This window comes from Typopeltis vanoorti, chromosome 14 (assembly GCF_054136105.1).
Source record: "Typopeltis vanoorti isolate ZY-2024b chromosome 14, IOZ_Tvanoo_1.0, whole genome shotgun sequence".
NCBI lineage: Eukaryota > Metazoa > Arthropoda > Arachnida > Uropygi > Thelyphonidae > Typopeltis > Typopeltis vanoorti.
Window position 1 is genome coordinate 45,293,977 of NC_143562.1, and position 17,103 is coordinate 45,311,079.

At 36.1% G+C, this 17,103-nt stretch overlaps 1 protein-coding gene across 1 annotated transcript in view; it reads right to left on the bottom strand.

Annotated features, from left to right (window-relative positions):
* The window catches only part of LOC150099417 (NPC intracellular cholesterol transporter 1-like), a 477,548-nt gene that overhangs the window by 227,951 nt on the left and 232,494 nt on the right, over positions 1-17,103 (bottom strand). The window contains exon 13 of the mRNA XM_090404409.1: positions 5,791-5,918. Within this exon, the coding sequence (XP_090260535.1) occupies positions 5,791-5,918 (128 nt within the window). The remainder of the gene's footprint in view (positions 1-5,790; positions 5,919-17,103) is intronic.

Sequence of the window (17,103 nt, forward strand, 5' to 3'; positions counted from 1 at the left end):
AAATTCCAACAACACTACTGAAAAGATATTGCATGATGAAGGACACTTGTATCCAGACTGAAAAAAATGCAGCACAATTTATGATAAAAGTCACCCTGTTTAAAAACACTTTTTTAGCACAGCTCAAACCTACTGTTATGTTCATTTGCGACACAAGCAACACTTATATAAGACGGTTGGCTTCATCTCAATGGATTTGACACCAAATCCATTGAGAAAAGTGTTGTTCAGTAGTGCAAAGTCAGGAAAACTATAATATTTAAGGGAAATGAAAGTGACCATGAGTCTAGACAACACAGAGGTTAATAAGTAGGAGAATGATCCCATGATGCAATATGTGACACCTCAGGTTCTTAACTTTAGTTAGCCAATTAGGCAAGGTGTAAGGGACGTTATGTGATGAAGGGGATATTGCAGTTTATGTATACTAATACCAGAAATATTTGAAATAAGGGCAGGGAACTTTTGGCATCAGTTAGCACAACTTGGCAAAAAGTTATTATAGGCATTAGTGAGACGTCGCTGACAGGGGATGACATGGTCATAGGAATAGATTGCAAATGATATAGTAAAGACAGAAGAAACCGGATGGGGTGGGGAAGGGGTTTTGTAGATGACAGCAGGGGAATTAAAGCCAAAAAGAGTAAAAGTACATCAGGGATGAATCAGAGGGCAGTTAATTTGAGGTTATCTCATGTGAGATAGAGGTCAACATGGCTAAATATGTAATTAGTTGCTGCTATAATCCAGGGGTATCAGGAAGAATGTAGATGACATGCACTCACAAATTAGCATGATGATACAAACTGAGTAATTATTATTGGAGAGGATTCAACTAAGGGGACAGATTACAAGAAGGAATGGTCATAGGCAGGGAAGGAAATGGAATTTATGCAGCTGATGAGAGAATTACCTGAGGTAACATGTAATGGAGGAGACATGAGGATCACGAGAGCTAGATGTGATAACTGCATCAGAGAACCTAACACTAACCAATCTAGCAATCTAGTTAAACTGCCTCCACTTGGAGAAAGTGATCATGTAGTCTTGACCTGGGAGACTGTCAAAAATGCAAAAATTTCTGCTAAGAAGGGATATATGTAGAATTACAAAGCAGGTGATTATGACAAGTGAGGAGTCAGCTTTCTGCACTGTACTGGCATAAGAATTTGGAGGTAGATGTTGACAGTGCATGGAAGGTGATCAAAGAGTGTTTAGAAGAAAGCAGCATCAGAATGTATACCTGTCAGAAGGATAGATCAGGTTTGAGTTAGATGGATGATGAGCTTTATTAAGCAGGAATTGCATACAAAGAAAAGGATGTGGAGGAATTATAAAGCAAGAGGTGATCAGCATGCCCATGAAAAGCATAAGGTGCAAGGAAGAAGCTTGAACTGTAAAGGAAGGAAGGACAAAACTAATTATGAAAGAAAGCTAGCTGATGAGACCAAAAGATATCTTAGAGCTCTTTCACTATGTGACAAATAAAAGAAGGAATGACTATGGAAGGATAGCTTTAAAAAGTGCTGATGGTTGGAAGGAAAAACAGAACCAAACCAAATATTTAAATTATACTGAATGAGCATTTTTCAGGGGGTGTACCATCTAGGTAGTGACATTGTAACGCCAAATGTGACATTGACTGATAACAGAACAAATGTTAAAAAAAAATGGAGGTGCTTAAAATATTGCAGAATCTCAATACAAACATGGGATTAGATGGCATATCAGCCAGTATATTACATAAGTGTGAAAGGGAATTATCAGCTCCTCTGACACCACAGTTTAATTTAAGCCTCAGTACCAAGAAGGTGCTGATAATGGAGAGGAAAAAGAAGAAAACTGTCCCATTGGATAAAAGGAGGCTGCAAGATGGAAGTACCAAATAATAGGCCAATCAGCATCTCAGGAATGGAGGTTAAGGTATTGAAAAATTGGTGAAAGACAAATTCAGGACTGGTGGATAGAAATAGAACTCTACTGCACAAACTGAAGCAAATAGGGATGTGGTGGAAAAAATACAGAGATGAGTGATGAGAGGCAGGTGTATGGAATGTTCCCTGTGAGAATACATTCATGGTCTGTGGGTTTCAAAAATTAGGTGATAGGTAAAAAAGAAGAGACATGACGGAAGCATTTAAGTTATTAAAGGGGTTTTATAAGAATGACACTAAAATACTTTTTTTTCAGTACATAGTAAGAAGGGAAAGACAAGGGGGTCACCACTGGAAGTCGTGTAACAGTGTGGTTAGCAAGGGTGTTAGGACTAGATGGTTTGCTTGGAGGATGGTGAAGGTGGATAGGATTGCCAGAAGTGGTTGTAAACACTTCATCAGTGAATAAGTTTAAAAAATAAGTATGATAGGTATTGTATGAATAATGGATCTCTCACAATGAATCTTCTGACTCCATGGTATAATACCTGTATAATAATAATAATGTTTCCGGAAGGATATGACCAGATGGATGATCAGAAACAATGGTATCACTTATCTTTGTTTTTTACTTCTGTTATCAAATGATGTCAAATGAAATCGGTATCAGTACTTGACTGGCGTCTTGTTAGCAACTCCTGAAAGATTTGAGGGTGAAGAATTTATGCTCAAGTTTTTTTTGTTGTTGTCTGGTGTTCAACACCAGAGCTCCTCACATGATTCATTTTCAAAAAAATTATGGAAACAACTACCATGTTATAGGAAAACTTCAGTTTAACATAAACCAAAATAATCTTCTAGTGTTTTGACCTTCTAGTGTTATACACACACACAAAGAAATGAGCTATGCTATAATTTACATAGTATGCTAAAGTAATAGAATCTGGTCAATCATTAATACTACTGGCCTGACCTCTGGGTATAAAAAAAAAAAAAAAACTTTACTACACTATACCAAAGCTACATTACTGTTGTTATTATTATCTGTTTGGTTACAAATCATTAATAGATAACATATATATTTAGCTAGAAAGCAACGTGCTCTTACATAATTACTCACAGAAAAATTACAACAAAACAGAATAGATGGTGGCTGAGGAAGGGCTGAAATAAGGGCCAACAAGGGCTGAAATAATTGCTCAGAGTGCTGAAGTAAGAGTTTGCTCGAGAACATGAACTTAAGTAGGCAGAATGTGTGCCATCCAAATTCTTGGGATTTTTATGCCACCGTTATTGTTTAGATTAAGATGGTTGAACAAAATTTCATAAAAAAACCCATAATTCTCAGTAGAGATTTATTAGTCCATTCTGATGTTTCTACCCTTTTCACAAATGTTCCAATCAATGACACAATTCTTCTCTTACAGAACAAGGCCACTTCATGTAGCAAAATAATTTTTATTTCCAAAAGGAAGGTGCAGACATGGGCTCACCACTATCCCTGTCAATTGCTAACTTTTATATGGAAGCTTTTGAGCAATGTGCTCTCAAGTCCTTTACTTTAAAACCCACAGATAGGATTTTTCATTAACTGACCACACAGCTGCCAAACTTTAAACACCTTCCTCAGCCACATGAACAAAACAACATGAGCACATACAATTTACCAGTGAAATTGGAAATCAAAACCCACTTCCTTTCCTGGATACATTGGTCACATGTCTTCCCTCAGGCAGTCAATCTATCCTTCACTGTCTACCGCAAGCCTACACATACCGGCCAATATATATATATATATATATATATATATATATATATATATATATATATATATATATATATATATATATGCTTAAAACTCTTAAAACCATCCTTTGTTTCATCACAAAAACTTTGTCATTTATATCCTCAAAACAGAGTTATAACAATATGCTCTAATGAACAAATCTCTTAAACAAGAATTACAAATTATATTAGCAATACATTTATAAACAATGAATATAGCAAAAATATACCAACAATAGTGCTTCATAATACTTCATCAAATATGCAAATAATATACATTACAATAAAACCATAGCTATCCAATACATCACAAGGGCTATTTAGATAAAATAAATAGAATTCTACACTGTTGAAATCTTAATGCTACTTTTAAACCACTTATAAAATTAAAAATTATATTCAACTCCTCCAAGGATCTCTTCTCCCCCCCCCCTCCTCACTTGGCCTACCCAGGGTATACCAAATCCATTACACCTGTAACTTATCTTATGTTGGTGAAACTGGACACAAGCAATTCCTAACTGAAAAAAAAAAACAAAAAAAAAAAAAAAAACATTAAATTTAACAATTTCAATAAAGCAGGCCTCTCAGATCATGTTCTATGCTTTTAATATCCTACCCCAAATTGGATGGAAAGGTAGCTGTTCATTACATCATACACTACGAATGTAAATTTAAAGAAGAGTTGAAATTTTGATCAATTATCCTAATCTAAACCATGGTGGCATAAAAATCCTAAGAATTTGGATGGTTCTCCACCAAACTGTTGGAGCAAAATAATAACTCCAGCAAAATAATTTATCTGTGAGTAATAATGTGAGAGGATATTGCTCTCTAGCTTAATGTATCTCTTAATGATCTACAACCAAACAGATAATAATAATAATAGTACTCTAGCTTTGATATAAGTTAACCCCCCCCTCCACCCACCCACACAAGAGTTTAGGCCAGTAGTGTTATGATTGACAAAATTACTATGACTTTAGCATACTATGTGGATTGTAACAAAGCTTATTTCTTAATACATATATATATATTATTATTTTGCTCCAACAATATATTAAGTGCATACTCCAAATGATTATCTTGATATGAAATGAAATGTTAGGTAATTATTTTGGTTTATGTTAAATTGAAGTTTTACTATAACATGGTAGTTGTTTCCATAATTTATTTATTTTTTAAATGAATGCTCATCATCTAATTATGAAGGAAAGGATCCTCACACACACACCATAGAGCCACACACTGACTGGCAAGCAATGGCTGTGCTCAGGAGTGGAACACCAAGGCTATACCAGCACCAATGAAAGCCAGGGAGAGAGACTTACCACAAGACTGTTGGCCCTCAAAGGCAAGTCCACTAGTCAATTGATCCTGGCTGGGTCATTCAGGACTGTCAATTTTATCAAAGCAGAGGCCAAAGTAGTACAAGACTACCAAGTTCCCTCTTTCTAGATGTCCATGGGTTGCACTGCACAGCAAATGCATATACAGAATATTGAATCCAGTGGTGATGGTCTGGAAGAAAGGATTAAAAAAAAGATTCAGGAAAAGTAAAGTGAAGAATATGGGAAGAAAAGCAAGGAGAAAGAGGAAGAATGAAAAGGCTAACACTAGGCCTTTTCATGTTGGCCACCAGATTGCATGGGAACTGTTAGCAAAGAGTCGGGAGGCTTTGTGGTTAACTGGTGTTTATTCCTGATACCAGATGAACTGCAAGGTTGTGTGTGGAGAGGGAGTAAAGGTCTGCAGACTAGATATTTTTATTTGGAGAGTGGTCAGGGCACTCACAACAAATTGCCAGAATTAGCTGAGTGCTCTGGCAAATGAATGAGTTTAAAGAGAGATATGACAGATATAGTGTGTATAAACATTAGTGTGGATCTCCCGCAATTAATCTTCCGACTCCATGGAGATACTCATATAATAATAATAAAAAACGTCAATAAGTCTTCTCTTGCCTCCTTTCTCTTTGACAAACATTATTTGATCAGCAGTGGTCACCCAAGGAAGAACTAACAAGACTAAGCGTACGTACTTCTAGCATCTTTAAAATTTGAGAGGAAGTTAACAAAAACTTAAGTTTTGTAAATTTATATATTAGAAAAAGTTATTCTAACGAATTTACCTGCTCTCTTCGTGCATCGAGTGACAATAATGCTAAAAAGCAAGTCATCTGTAAAAAGAAATCAATAAGAAGAGCCATCCCAGCATACAGAGCAAAAATATGCACTGCTGGCATATCAGACAGGCCACCTAAAGAGTAGACAAACATAAGTGTCAATGTAAATACATATAGCATCCTATTGGTATGAAATGTCACATGTTCAGAACTATTTTTATGGCATTTAAGTAAATAATTTTGTATGTATATATATATATATATATATATATATATATTTGAAAAAAATATAGATTTAATGACTACAAGACCGAGATAACATATAAAGATTTTAATGATAAATACTACTAGTTTCGGCATATAGCAGCCTTCTTCAGGTATTTATAAAGGAAAAGAATACTAATAAACATTGAAGTATTTAAACAAAACTGGAAATTACAGGTACAAATTGCCTCACATAATCGATACATAAAAACGTTGTATTTTTTCAAATTGTTCCAACTGGCGTGCCATTGTTTGTTGCAATTGTGCGTGCAGGTTCACGTGAACGCAAATATTGAATAACTGCAGCATGGCTATCTGGGATGTTATAACTTAAATTGTTGTTTAAGTGGACCGAGTTCAGTAGGATTTCCCTTGATTCTACGATTTTCCTTTCAAACTCATCATCACAGCAAAAGATATTTTCTGATCTATTCCAGCAGACAGAGTGGCTTTGTTGGTCATCATTAGGATTATTTGAAAAAAGAACATGACTGGATAACGCAGTTGCATGAGATCTTTTGTAAGAGATGTCTCTCTTATGCTCTTCTATTTGTTGTTCAATAGATTTGTTAGTTTGACCAAAGTATGGGATATTGCAATCGCACCACAATTTATATACTCCAGGGTACTTAAGGTTGTGATGAGTAGGTTTTGGATGGCTGATTAGAGAACGGATTTTTGGAAGTGTGGTGAAGAAGGTCCTGATATTATATTTTTTAAGGACTTTAGCTATTTTCTTAGAGACTGTGCTAATGTATGGAATGGAGATGCTACCTTTAAAATTAATAGTCTCTGTTGTGCACTGACTAGGAGGATTCAGAAGAAATTTCTTAATTGTTTTTTCAGAGTATCCATTTTGTTTAAAAATAAGAGTGAGGTGATTCATTTCTTTTTGTAGTTCATCTTGTTCATTTTATTTCTTGTTCACACAGAGCACGTTCTCTCTTAAATGAAGAGACATTAGCACAGTCTCTAAGAAAATAGCTAAAGTCCTTAAAAAATATAATATCAGGACCTTCTTCACCACACTTCCAAAAATCCGTTCTCTAATCAGCCATCCAAAACCTACTCATCACAACCTTAAGTACCCTGGAGTATATAAATTGTGGTGCGATTGCAATATCCCATACTTTGGTCAAACTAACAAATCTATTGAACAACGAATAGAAGAGCATAAGAGAGACATCTCTTACAAAAGATCTCATGCAACTGCGTTATCCAGTCATGTTCTTTTTTCAAATAATCCTAATGATGACCAACAAAGCCACTCTGTCTGCTGGAATAGATCAGAAAATATCTTTTGCTGTGATGATGAGTTTGAAAGGAAAATCGTAGAATCAAGGGAAATCCTACTGAACCCGGTCCACTTAAACAACAATTTAAGTTATAACATCCCAGATAACCATGCTGCAGTTATTCAATATTTGCGTTCACGTGAACCTGCACGCACAATTGCAACAAACAATGGCATGCCAGTTGGAACAACTTGAAAAAATACAACGTTTTTATGTATCGATTATGTGAGGCAATTTGTACCTGTAATTTCCAGTTTTGTTTAAATACTTCAATGTTTATTAGTATTCTTTTCCTTTATAAATACCTGAAGAAGGCTGCTATATGCCGAAACTAGTAGTATTTATCATTAAAATCTTTATATGTTATCTTGGTCTTGTAGTCATTAAATCTATATTTTTTTCAAATGTATAACAACCGAGTAAAAGCTGATCATCACACATATATATATATATATATATATATATATATATATTCAAGTAGTAGTATACTTCAACTAGCTAGGAAGAATACTGACAGTCTATATACATATACAGGTAGCCCTCACTTTGCACGGTTCCGATATGCACAAATTTCACTTACCACGGTTTAACACCACCAGTCCCCAGAGGATGCAGTCAAAATAATCGAGCACTTGTTTAATGTTCTATATTAATAATCAATGGGGAAAATTATAATTGTTCTGCGACGTATAAATATTTTTGTCAAATTATTAAAACTCTTACTGTTGATTATAAAAGGTATATGGAAATGAAAAAATAGTAAAAGTAACATTTATTTAGTACACTGTAAATCGAAACATTAGAAACATTGAGAATTACAGTGCTATATTTCTTTGTAAAAACTTATCAAACAGTAATTTGAACAGTACTTGCCTTCTTCTCATTGTATACTTTACGATATGGAGCGAGCATCTTTTCTATATCTTGGTGAATTGTCATTTGACCTTCTAAGTTAGGATCAACTTCCAACATTTTATCCTTTTGTGCTTTTAATATTGTGAAATATCTCTGAGAGTTCCTTTAATGTAAAATTTTTTGCTGGTATCACTTCCTCTGGGACATCCTGATCCTTGTCATCCCAACAATTTTCCCTCATTCCTGTTGATAAGTTCACCTTCAACAAGTTCCTATGGCTGTATATCTACAGTCACTCAAATGGTGGTGGTGGTGTCAACTTTACCACAGTCAGCTATTTCTTCTTGCAACTCCATTTATGCTTGATTCAAGTCCTGCAAAGTTATTTGCATATTGCAGTAAAAGTTTCTGCATATTGCTCTCTGTTACTTCCTGTCATGATGCATGAACATTTTCAATAACATGCTTTATGTCATATTTCTTCCAAAACTCAGCTAAAGAAATTTCATGATCTCCAGTTGCTGCATCAATAGCCTGTCTGAAAGTCCACCCAAGATAATAGGTTTTAAAGTTGAAATAATTCCCTGGTCCATTGCTGGATTAATGAAGCTATGTTGGTGGAAAAAGCACTTCACATTTTCATTCAAGCCCCAAGAAAATCAGGGTGACCTAGAACATTATGAAACAGTAGTAGTGCTTTAAAAGTTAAATTATTTTGCCTATAGTATCTCTTTACCACTGGTAAAAATACAACTGAAACCACTCTTGAAACAATGTTAACAACTCATGACCTTTTATTTGCATGCCAAATGATTGGTAGAGATGCTCTGTTATGATGTTTTAATGCTCTGGGATACTCAAACTGATAGATAAGCATAGGTTTTAATTTAAAGGTACCCTCTGAATTTCCTCCTAATAAAAAAAGTTAATCTATCTTTAACTCCTTTATGGCCACTTTGCAATTCTACATCTTTCATTGCCTAAGTTCTTGATGCGGTTGCTTTCCAAAAAAGACCAGTCTCATCAACATTAAATATTCAACAATCATTATAACCACCTGCCTTAACTAATGCTCGGAATCTAGATGCAAATTTCACAGCAGCATCCTTATCTGTGTTACCAACGTCACCAGATAACTTAATGTTAATAAATTCATACCAACTTCTGAAACGAGTTTTTACTAGCAGTAAAAGGTTCATCTTCAGATTCAGTGTAATTACTTTGTTTCCTTTCAATGCAGCAACTAACTTCAACACTTTGGCCTGAATGCTAGTCAAACTGATTGGCATTCTATTTATTTATTTTTATACAGTCTTCAATCCAAAGTAGAAGTAAATGCTCTATTTTAACCACAGGCAGCTTTTTGTTCATAGTGCAATTTAAACTAAAAGTTCTTGAAGCAACTTCACCTTATTTTTTATATTCACTGAAGTTTTTCAATATGGTTCATACAAAGTAAAGATGGTGGCAACAATGAAAGATTGCCTTGAGTCCCGTCAGCATAGTGCAGCTGATCACCAACAAACTGAATGACAACACGAAGTGCTGTAGCTGCAAATCCGAAGTTACTGAAAGGAAAAAAAGGTATATTGTGCGATTTCTGTTGCTACTGGCTACTTGCTTCCTGCGCAAAAGCACACAAGATTTTTATTGATCTCAACCAAAGTATTTGATGTGCCTTCCCTCCATAAAACAGAACCAAGGCAAAACTACTGAATAACTTAGGCAAATGAGTTGAAAACCTCAAACAACACCTTAATAATATGATCGATACTTTCTCTTCCAAAATCCAAAAGTTGGAAACTAAGCTCAAGATACACAGTGGCCGATTGCAAGTGCACTCGTGCCCGCTAACAACTCTGAGGCCCAATCGCATCAAAGTACGAGTTACTCGAGGCCGAAAACAGGAGAGTCAATGCCTTTATTCTCAACTTCCCAGTGGAAAATGGTAAATCATTAAAAGAAGATGTCAGCAAACTACAAGGAGAATGCAACTTCAATCCCAGAAATATCATCGTTTCAGACCCATAAACAAAAGAAAGGACAAAGTGAACCTTCCATGTCTCGTTAAAGTGACTGTGACACACCAAGAAATACATCCAAATTAATGTTAGATCCTCAATGGTGATCTTTACAAGTCAAGTGATAATATGTATTCTATATGTGCTATATACTGGAGTTCATTCCTGTATAACTGAATTCATAAGTAGAGAATGTGTGTGTTAGAATAGTGAGAATTGTGTAAGGGAATTGTTAAATTATTTGTAAATCCTATTAAGCTGTCTAGTACATTACGAATTTCCAAACAGATAATAAGTAGTAATCCAAAATAATCGCATGTAATCTGTATGAGTCGAGCATAGCACCGGCCAGAGGATGTACCTACACAGAAGGTGACGTCAGAATGACTACCCCTGAATATGGTAACCTAACAGATTAGGGAGAGTGTGGGATCACCCAAGGGGCATGAACTGTGAGGTTCGTGCAGTAAAAGACACATCGAATAGAGGGCGCATGAAAGGGTGAATAAAGGACGATGCATACCATATGAGGGGACTTTTTCTATTTCGGTTCCCAAATTCCAGCTTTGAGGTTTTGTCGGATGATTCATGAGAGAGTGGTGGGTAGATTATAACAATGTCGGACAACGAGGCCTATTCCTGAGAAGGCTTGAAGATTTCCAAGCAAAGCTAACCGTGATATGACGGCCTATGCAGAATCGAGCCTTCGGAAGAAGTCCCATCATAGAGCGAAGGTAGTTTCCTGAGAAGCGGTAGAAAACACACCAAAGTCCGGAAGTGATTCAAGGACAGCGTAGTGCATCGCCAGGTGCAGAGACAGCCGATGGATATATAGGAAAGTAACCCAGGATAGCATCAAGACAGTCAGAAAGGCTCGGGTAATGTAAAGAATTTCATTCTATGTTAAGATCGCTTTGAAAAAAGAGAATTTTGTGTAGATTGTAAGCAAAGGTCATTTTACTAGAGAACTTTTAAGTGAAAATTTGATTGAATTAGTTAAGCCCCGTGGAACAAAGAAAAATCGTTGATAGGCAGTATTTTGATTGAAAATGACCAGAATTAACTAATGAAATTTAGAATTAGGATAGCTTTGATAGAGTATTAATGAAAGTGCTTAATGTGCATTCAGTGAATAATTTGTGAAAGGAAGTATAACCTAGTAGTGTTGTGATTACACTCAATCATATCTTTTTGTAGTTGAAAGATTTAGCTTACTTAACTTCATTGATGTAATTTAGTATGAACCCTACTTAGTGTGAGTCTTGTTCTATTGAATATTTGAATTTCTTAACTGTAAATGTTCTGTGCTTTTCCAATAAATATGTTTTGTACCATATACCTGAGTTTATGCCTTATGAATTCAAACCACTACTTATGAAATAGAACCTTTTCGGTGGGAAGGAACTTAGGTATTATTGCTGAAGTGAGATTCAGGTCACGACTGCTAAATGAATCTGCACGGTGCTAGCGTAAGATTAATTATTGTGCGAATCCCTTTTGAATTTAGAATTGTTTCCCTGAACAAGAGTCTCTTCTATTATAGGATATTGGCTGGTGCAGCATAATATAAATTTTGCCAGTATCCGAAAAGGAAATAGTACTGAATTAATTCTTAAGAGGTACAACAGTAGATTAGATTGTGGGCTAAATAGAGATAGAATAAAGTAAAAATATAGAGAAAGCAATGATGTAACATTAATAATGGCAATAAATAACAAGCTAAAGGACACTTGCCCCCAATTGCAAGTACGTGCTCGACCTGATTTAACTTTACCCAGAGGGAACAAAGATGCCAACTCTGAAGACAAATAGAAGAAAAACACCAAAATAGAGACAACAGTTGGATCATAGACTACAAACAAACCAAACTAGTGCAAAAATCAAATGATGCCACTAGTAGCCACCAAGGAGACCAGTATGCAGGTACTGCATAGGAATAGTGCAAGACCCTTGCAGTCAAATCCATGCCTCACAGAACCTTGCATATCCACTTCACCAACATCTGTAGTCTCAACCCCAACATTAATAGTGTCCACTACCATCTGCAGTCCACCAAACCCCCACCTACTTTTTTTTAACAGAAACTCAAATCTCACCTTTCCTTGGCACTATCCATCTCAACCTTCCAAAGTATATATTGTTTAACTCCTTTCGACCCAAGGATGGCATCTGAGCATATGACATAGCTCTGACATACCCTGCCAGAGAGCACCTAACCTAGAATTGTCCAACTTTGACCTTCTTTGGTTGAAAATATCCCTCCCCACTCAGTCATATTCATCTGCTGTCTCTATCGCTCTCCTAATATCACCAACCACTCCAAATTCTTTAATTTCCTCTTGTTAAAAGTTGATTTTCTCCAGTCCCACTCTCCTAACAGTGAAATCATCCCCCTAAGTGATTTTAATGTCCATAACACCTACTGGCTTTTCTCTTCCAGTTGTACAGATTCTGAAGGCAGAGATGCTGAAACATTTGCCATCACTACTGACCAGAATACCAGATAACCTGAATCACTCCCCAAATAACCTAGATCTTTTCCTTACCGATGACCCTTCCAAGTATGCAGTGAATGTAGTGAGTCCCCTGGGTAATTCTGACCACAACATAGTGCTCATCTCCTCTCCCATGCAACAATGCTTACAGTCATACCCACACAAGAGTAGTTTGGCATTATAACAGTGCCAAATGGGTAAGCCTCCAGGTTTGATTATGAATCAGGTATAAGACAAGGGTGTACATCTTCACTTTATTCATCAACTATATGGATCACATCATGAAGGAAAGTGGTATTAAACCTGATATCAAATATGGAGATGCTAATCTCAGCTCTTTACTTTATGAAGATGGTGTTATGCTTTTAAATAAATCCAGTACAGGTCTGCAGGATTCTCTAACTAAACTAAATAACTATTGTAGTATATTTGGTATAAAAATTGGCAATAAAAAGATGAAGACAATGAAAAAAAAAATATAGAAATAGACAACAGAATTAGTACAGTTGATGTGGTATGAAGTCAATTGAATAAATTTATATGGAATAAGAGAGAAATTACTCAACACACAAACTAGCTGTATACAAGACAGTATTCAAACTAATTTTAACTTATGAATCTGTGAGCTGAGTTAGAAATCAAACACTTCATTAAAGACTAGAGACCACAGATATGAGAGTTCTGAGAAAGATGAAGAGACTGAACAGACGGCATCAGTTACAGTAACATGTTAAAAATGAAGATATTAGGAAAGGACTTGTCATTGTTAGCATTCAGGAATGTGTCAGCAGAGCTAATCTCAGGTGGTACAGCAACTTAGAATAGGAGAGGAAAGGTCAGCAAAACAAGTGTTCTTTGTCAGAAAACATGATGTCTGAAGGGAAACTAATGGATGAAAGGACCTGAATGTTTTTGTAGTCAGATATATGAAGAAATTTTGTTCAGCAAAAGATTATCATTAGTATATTGCATGGGTACTTCCATTGAGTCCTAAGACTCATCACAGGAGGCCTAATCTATCAACACAATATCTATTGTGCCTCTGCTTGAAACCATTAACAGACAAAAGCACCCACAACTAACTCAGGTAACCCATTCCATTCATTCACCACTGTCCAAGTGAAAAATCTAGTCCTCGTGCCCTTGATAATCGCACTCTCACCCAACTTCCAGGGGGGGGGGGGGATGACTTCTTGTACTGCTCCTTCTAGCCATGAGCTGACACATTTCCCCTGCATCGATCCTATAAAATCCATTAAGTAACTTAAATGTTTCTGTCATATCCCTCCTTTTTCACCTCTCAACCAACTTTTGCAACCCACAAGCCCTCAATCTATCCTCATAGGAAGCATTCTACAGACCACTCACCATCTTGGTCACTTGCCTCTGGTATCCTCCACCCCTTCCTCATTCATAAGAAATCCAGGTGACCAGACCTGAGCACAGTAATCCAGATGTGGTTGTATCAAAGCATTATAAAGAAGAATGATAACTCCCTTATCTCTGCTTGTTAGTGTGTTCTTCAATAACCAAGTAATCATGTGAATTACCCTGGCTACTTTAGCAATATATCCTCTCAACTTCAGTCTTTAACTACTACAGAGCTAATCCCCAAATCTCCAGCCTCAATTTCCTGGAGTCCAGTTCCCTCAATGTGATACACAGTTTGTAATCTCTGTATTCCAAAATACATAACTTGACACTTTTCCACATTAAATTGACATCCATTATATTTTGCCCACACTGTCAGCCTATTTAAATCATCCTTCAAGCTCTCTACATTGCAAATTGCACTTCTAATCTCTACAGATTGGAAATGTAAAACAAAGGAAACTAGAAGTGGCAGGGGATGCAGGCAAACATGTATCCAGCCACCTTTGGGACAATTTATTGTGAGTATAATAAATCATGCAATGCTGAGTGCAGCTTTCCAGGTTTCAAATCTGAAACTTTCAAAACTTTGTAATTACATCATGCAAGGGTAACTGCAGACTTGAGGGGATTGAAATGCATGTATATATAAAAGAGGAATTTTAGGTACTGGTCATTAGATTAGGCAAAAAAATTCCTGACATCGATGGGACTTGGTTGACAGAAGATGATACACTGTGAGGGGCTCATACAAAGACATTGATGCCATGCAATGGCAGATCAGCAATGAGTGCAGACTGAGAAACTTTGATGGAGGACATGGATTAGAGGAAGGAAAAGGTGCACAGCAAGTTGAAAATGGAATTTAAACAGTTACCAAAGAATAATTATCTGAAACAATACGTAATGGCTGTAACTCAGGGTGTAAAATGCTGGATCTGGTTAACAGCATCAGAAGATGAATCTATCACCAGAAACCACACGGTATCCCACTGAACCATACCTTGTTTTGGGAGGTTACTAAACAAGTGGAATTCATGGTAAAGGGTATATGTGGACCTGCAAAGCCAACAATTATGAAGAACTTAGGAGAAAGCTTGAAGCAGTGCCATGCCAGAAGGATCTGCAAGAGATGAATGTTGATAATGCATGGAAAATAGTCAAGGGTTTTTTTGAAGAAAGCAGTATAATCTGCACATCAATGATCTAGAGGATCGATCAAGTGAGTCAAGCAGCATCATAAAATAGGAACTGATAAAAATATGAAGGAAATATAGAGAAAAAGGTATTCAGTTTGTTATGAGCATAAAAAATGGAATTCATGGCAAGTGGAATTCATGGTAAAGGGTATATGTGGACCTGCAAAGCCAACAATTATGAAGAACTTAGGAGAAAGCTTGAAGCAGTGCCATGCCAGAAGGATCTACAAGAGATGAATGTCGATAATGCATGGGAAATAGTCAAGGGTTTTTTTGAAGAAAGTATAATCTGCACATCAATGATCTAGAGGATCGATCAAGTGAGACAAGCAGCATCATAAAATAGGAACTGATAAAAATATGAAGGAAATATAGAGAAAAAGGTATTCAGTTTGTTATGAGCATAAAAAAAGCACAGGCAAAAAAGACTAACACGGTAAAGAGGGATAAAATCAGATTATGAAAAGAAATTGGCTAAACAGATCAAGGAAATCCTAAAGAGAGATTTATTTGTTTGTTTGTTTAGCTGCATAGCAAGTAAGACAAAGAATAATTATGGAAGGATAACTTTAATCAGTGCTGATGATAGAAGCAGAAGAATTAATTGAGTTACTAAGTCATCACTTTTGCAAGGCTGTATCATTTAGGTCAAGATACTGGAACTGCTGAAGTGACAGAGACTGATGCAAGAACTGAGATAGACAAATTGAAGGTCCACCACATATTGAAAAATATCAATGTGAATACAAAAGTGAAGCATGTCAGCTTGTATGTTATAAGAATAACATACATATAACAGAAGACAACTGGCAGAGCATCTGACCAAGCTCTGAAGGAATGGAAAAAAGGAAAAGAGAGTTCTGTTACATACAGGAGGCTCCAAGACAAAAGTAGCAAATTATAAACCAGTCAGTATGTATCTCAGGAGCAGTGGTTAAGGTACGTACTGAAAAAGCTGGTTAAGAGTTCAGGATTAGGTGGATAGGAATATGAAACTATGATAGGCAGCATGGCTTACCTTAATCTTCACTCCTAAGATACTATATGGCGTGAGGATACTATGTGAAATTATATGGAATGCTGGTGCACATGTTAAAAGAATGTGCAAGAGAACTGGCAATGTCCCTGATCAAGCTGTTTGAGTCTCAGCTTTGACAGAGTTGCAAGGGAGTGGAAAGATAGTTCCATTAAATAAAGAAATCTCCCAGACAGAAGTAGCAATTACAGATCAGTTAGTCTCATGGGAGTGATGATTAGGTATTGGAAAAGTTAGCTGAAGGCATAATTCCAGAATGGATGGATAGCAATGAGGTACTCTATAGTAGAATGGGTAGATGGCAGAGCTCTGTGCTTTAGTAATTTATTTTTATAACAGAGGACAAAATTTACATCAAAAAAAGTATACAAATGATATAGTATTATTTATAGACAATAAGGAAAACAAAGTATATGAATGAAAACTCACATAAACAGCAAGGACTATGCAATGCATATAAATTTTAGTAAAACCAAAACAATAACAACAGGTAGAAATGGAGAACTTAGAAGTGGAAGAAAATAAACTGGAACAGACTAAAAATTCAATTACTTAGCATGCTAATCCCATACAGGTTAAATCATGAAGAAACTATCAAACACAGAACAAATCTAGGGTGGTCTGCTATGACCAAACTTACAAATATATGGAAACATACACATCGCTCCAAAGAACTTAAAATCAAAGCATACAGTTCCCCACAGTTCTGTATGGTGTAGAGACTTGGGTTATCAAACGACAGGGAAACCAAAGATTGACAGACTTTGAAAACGAGTGTTTGAA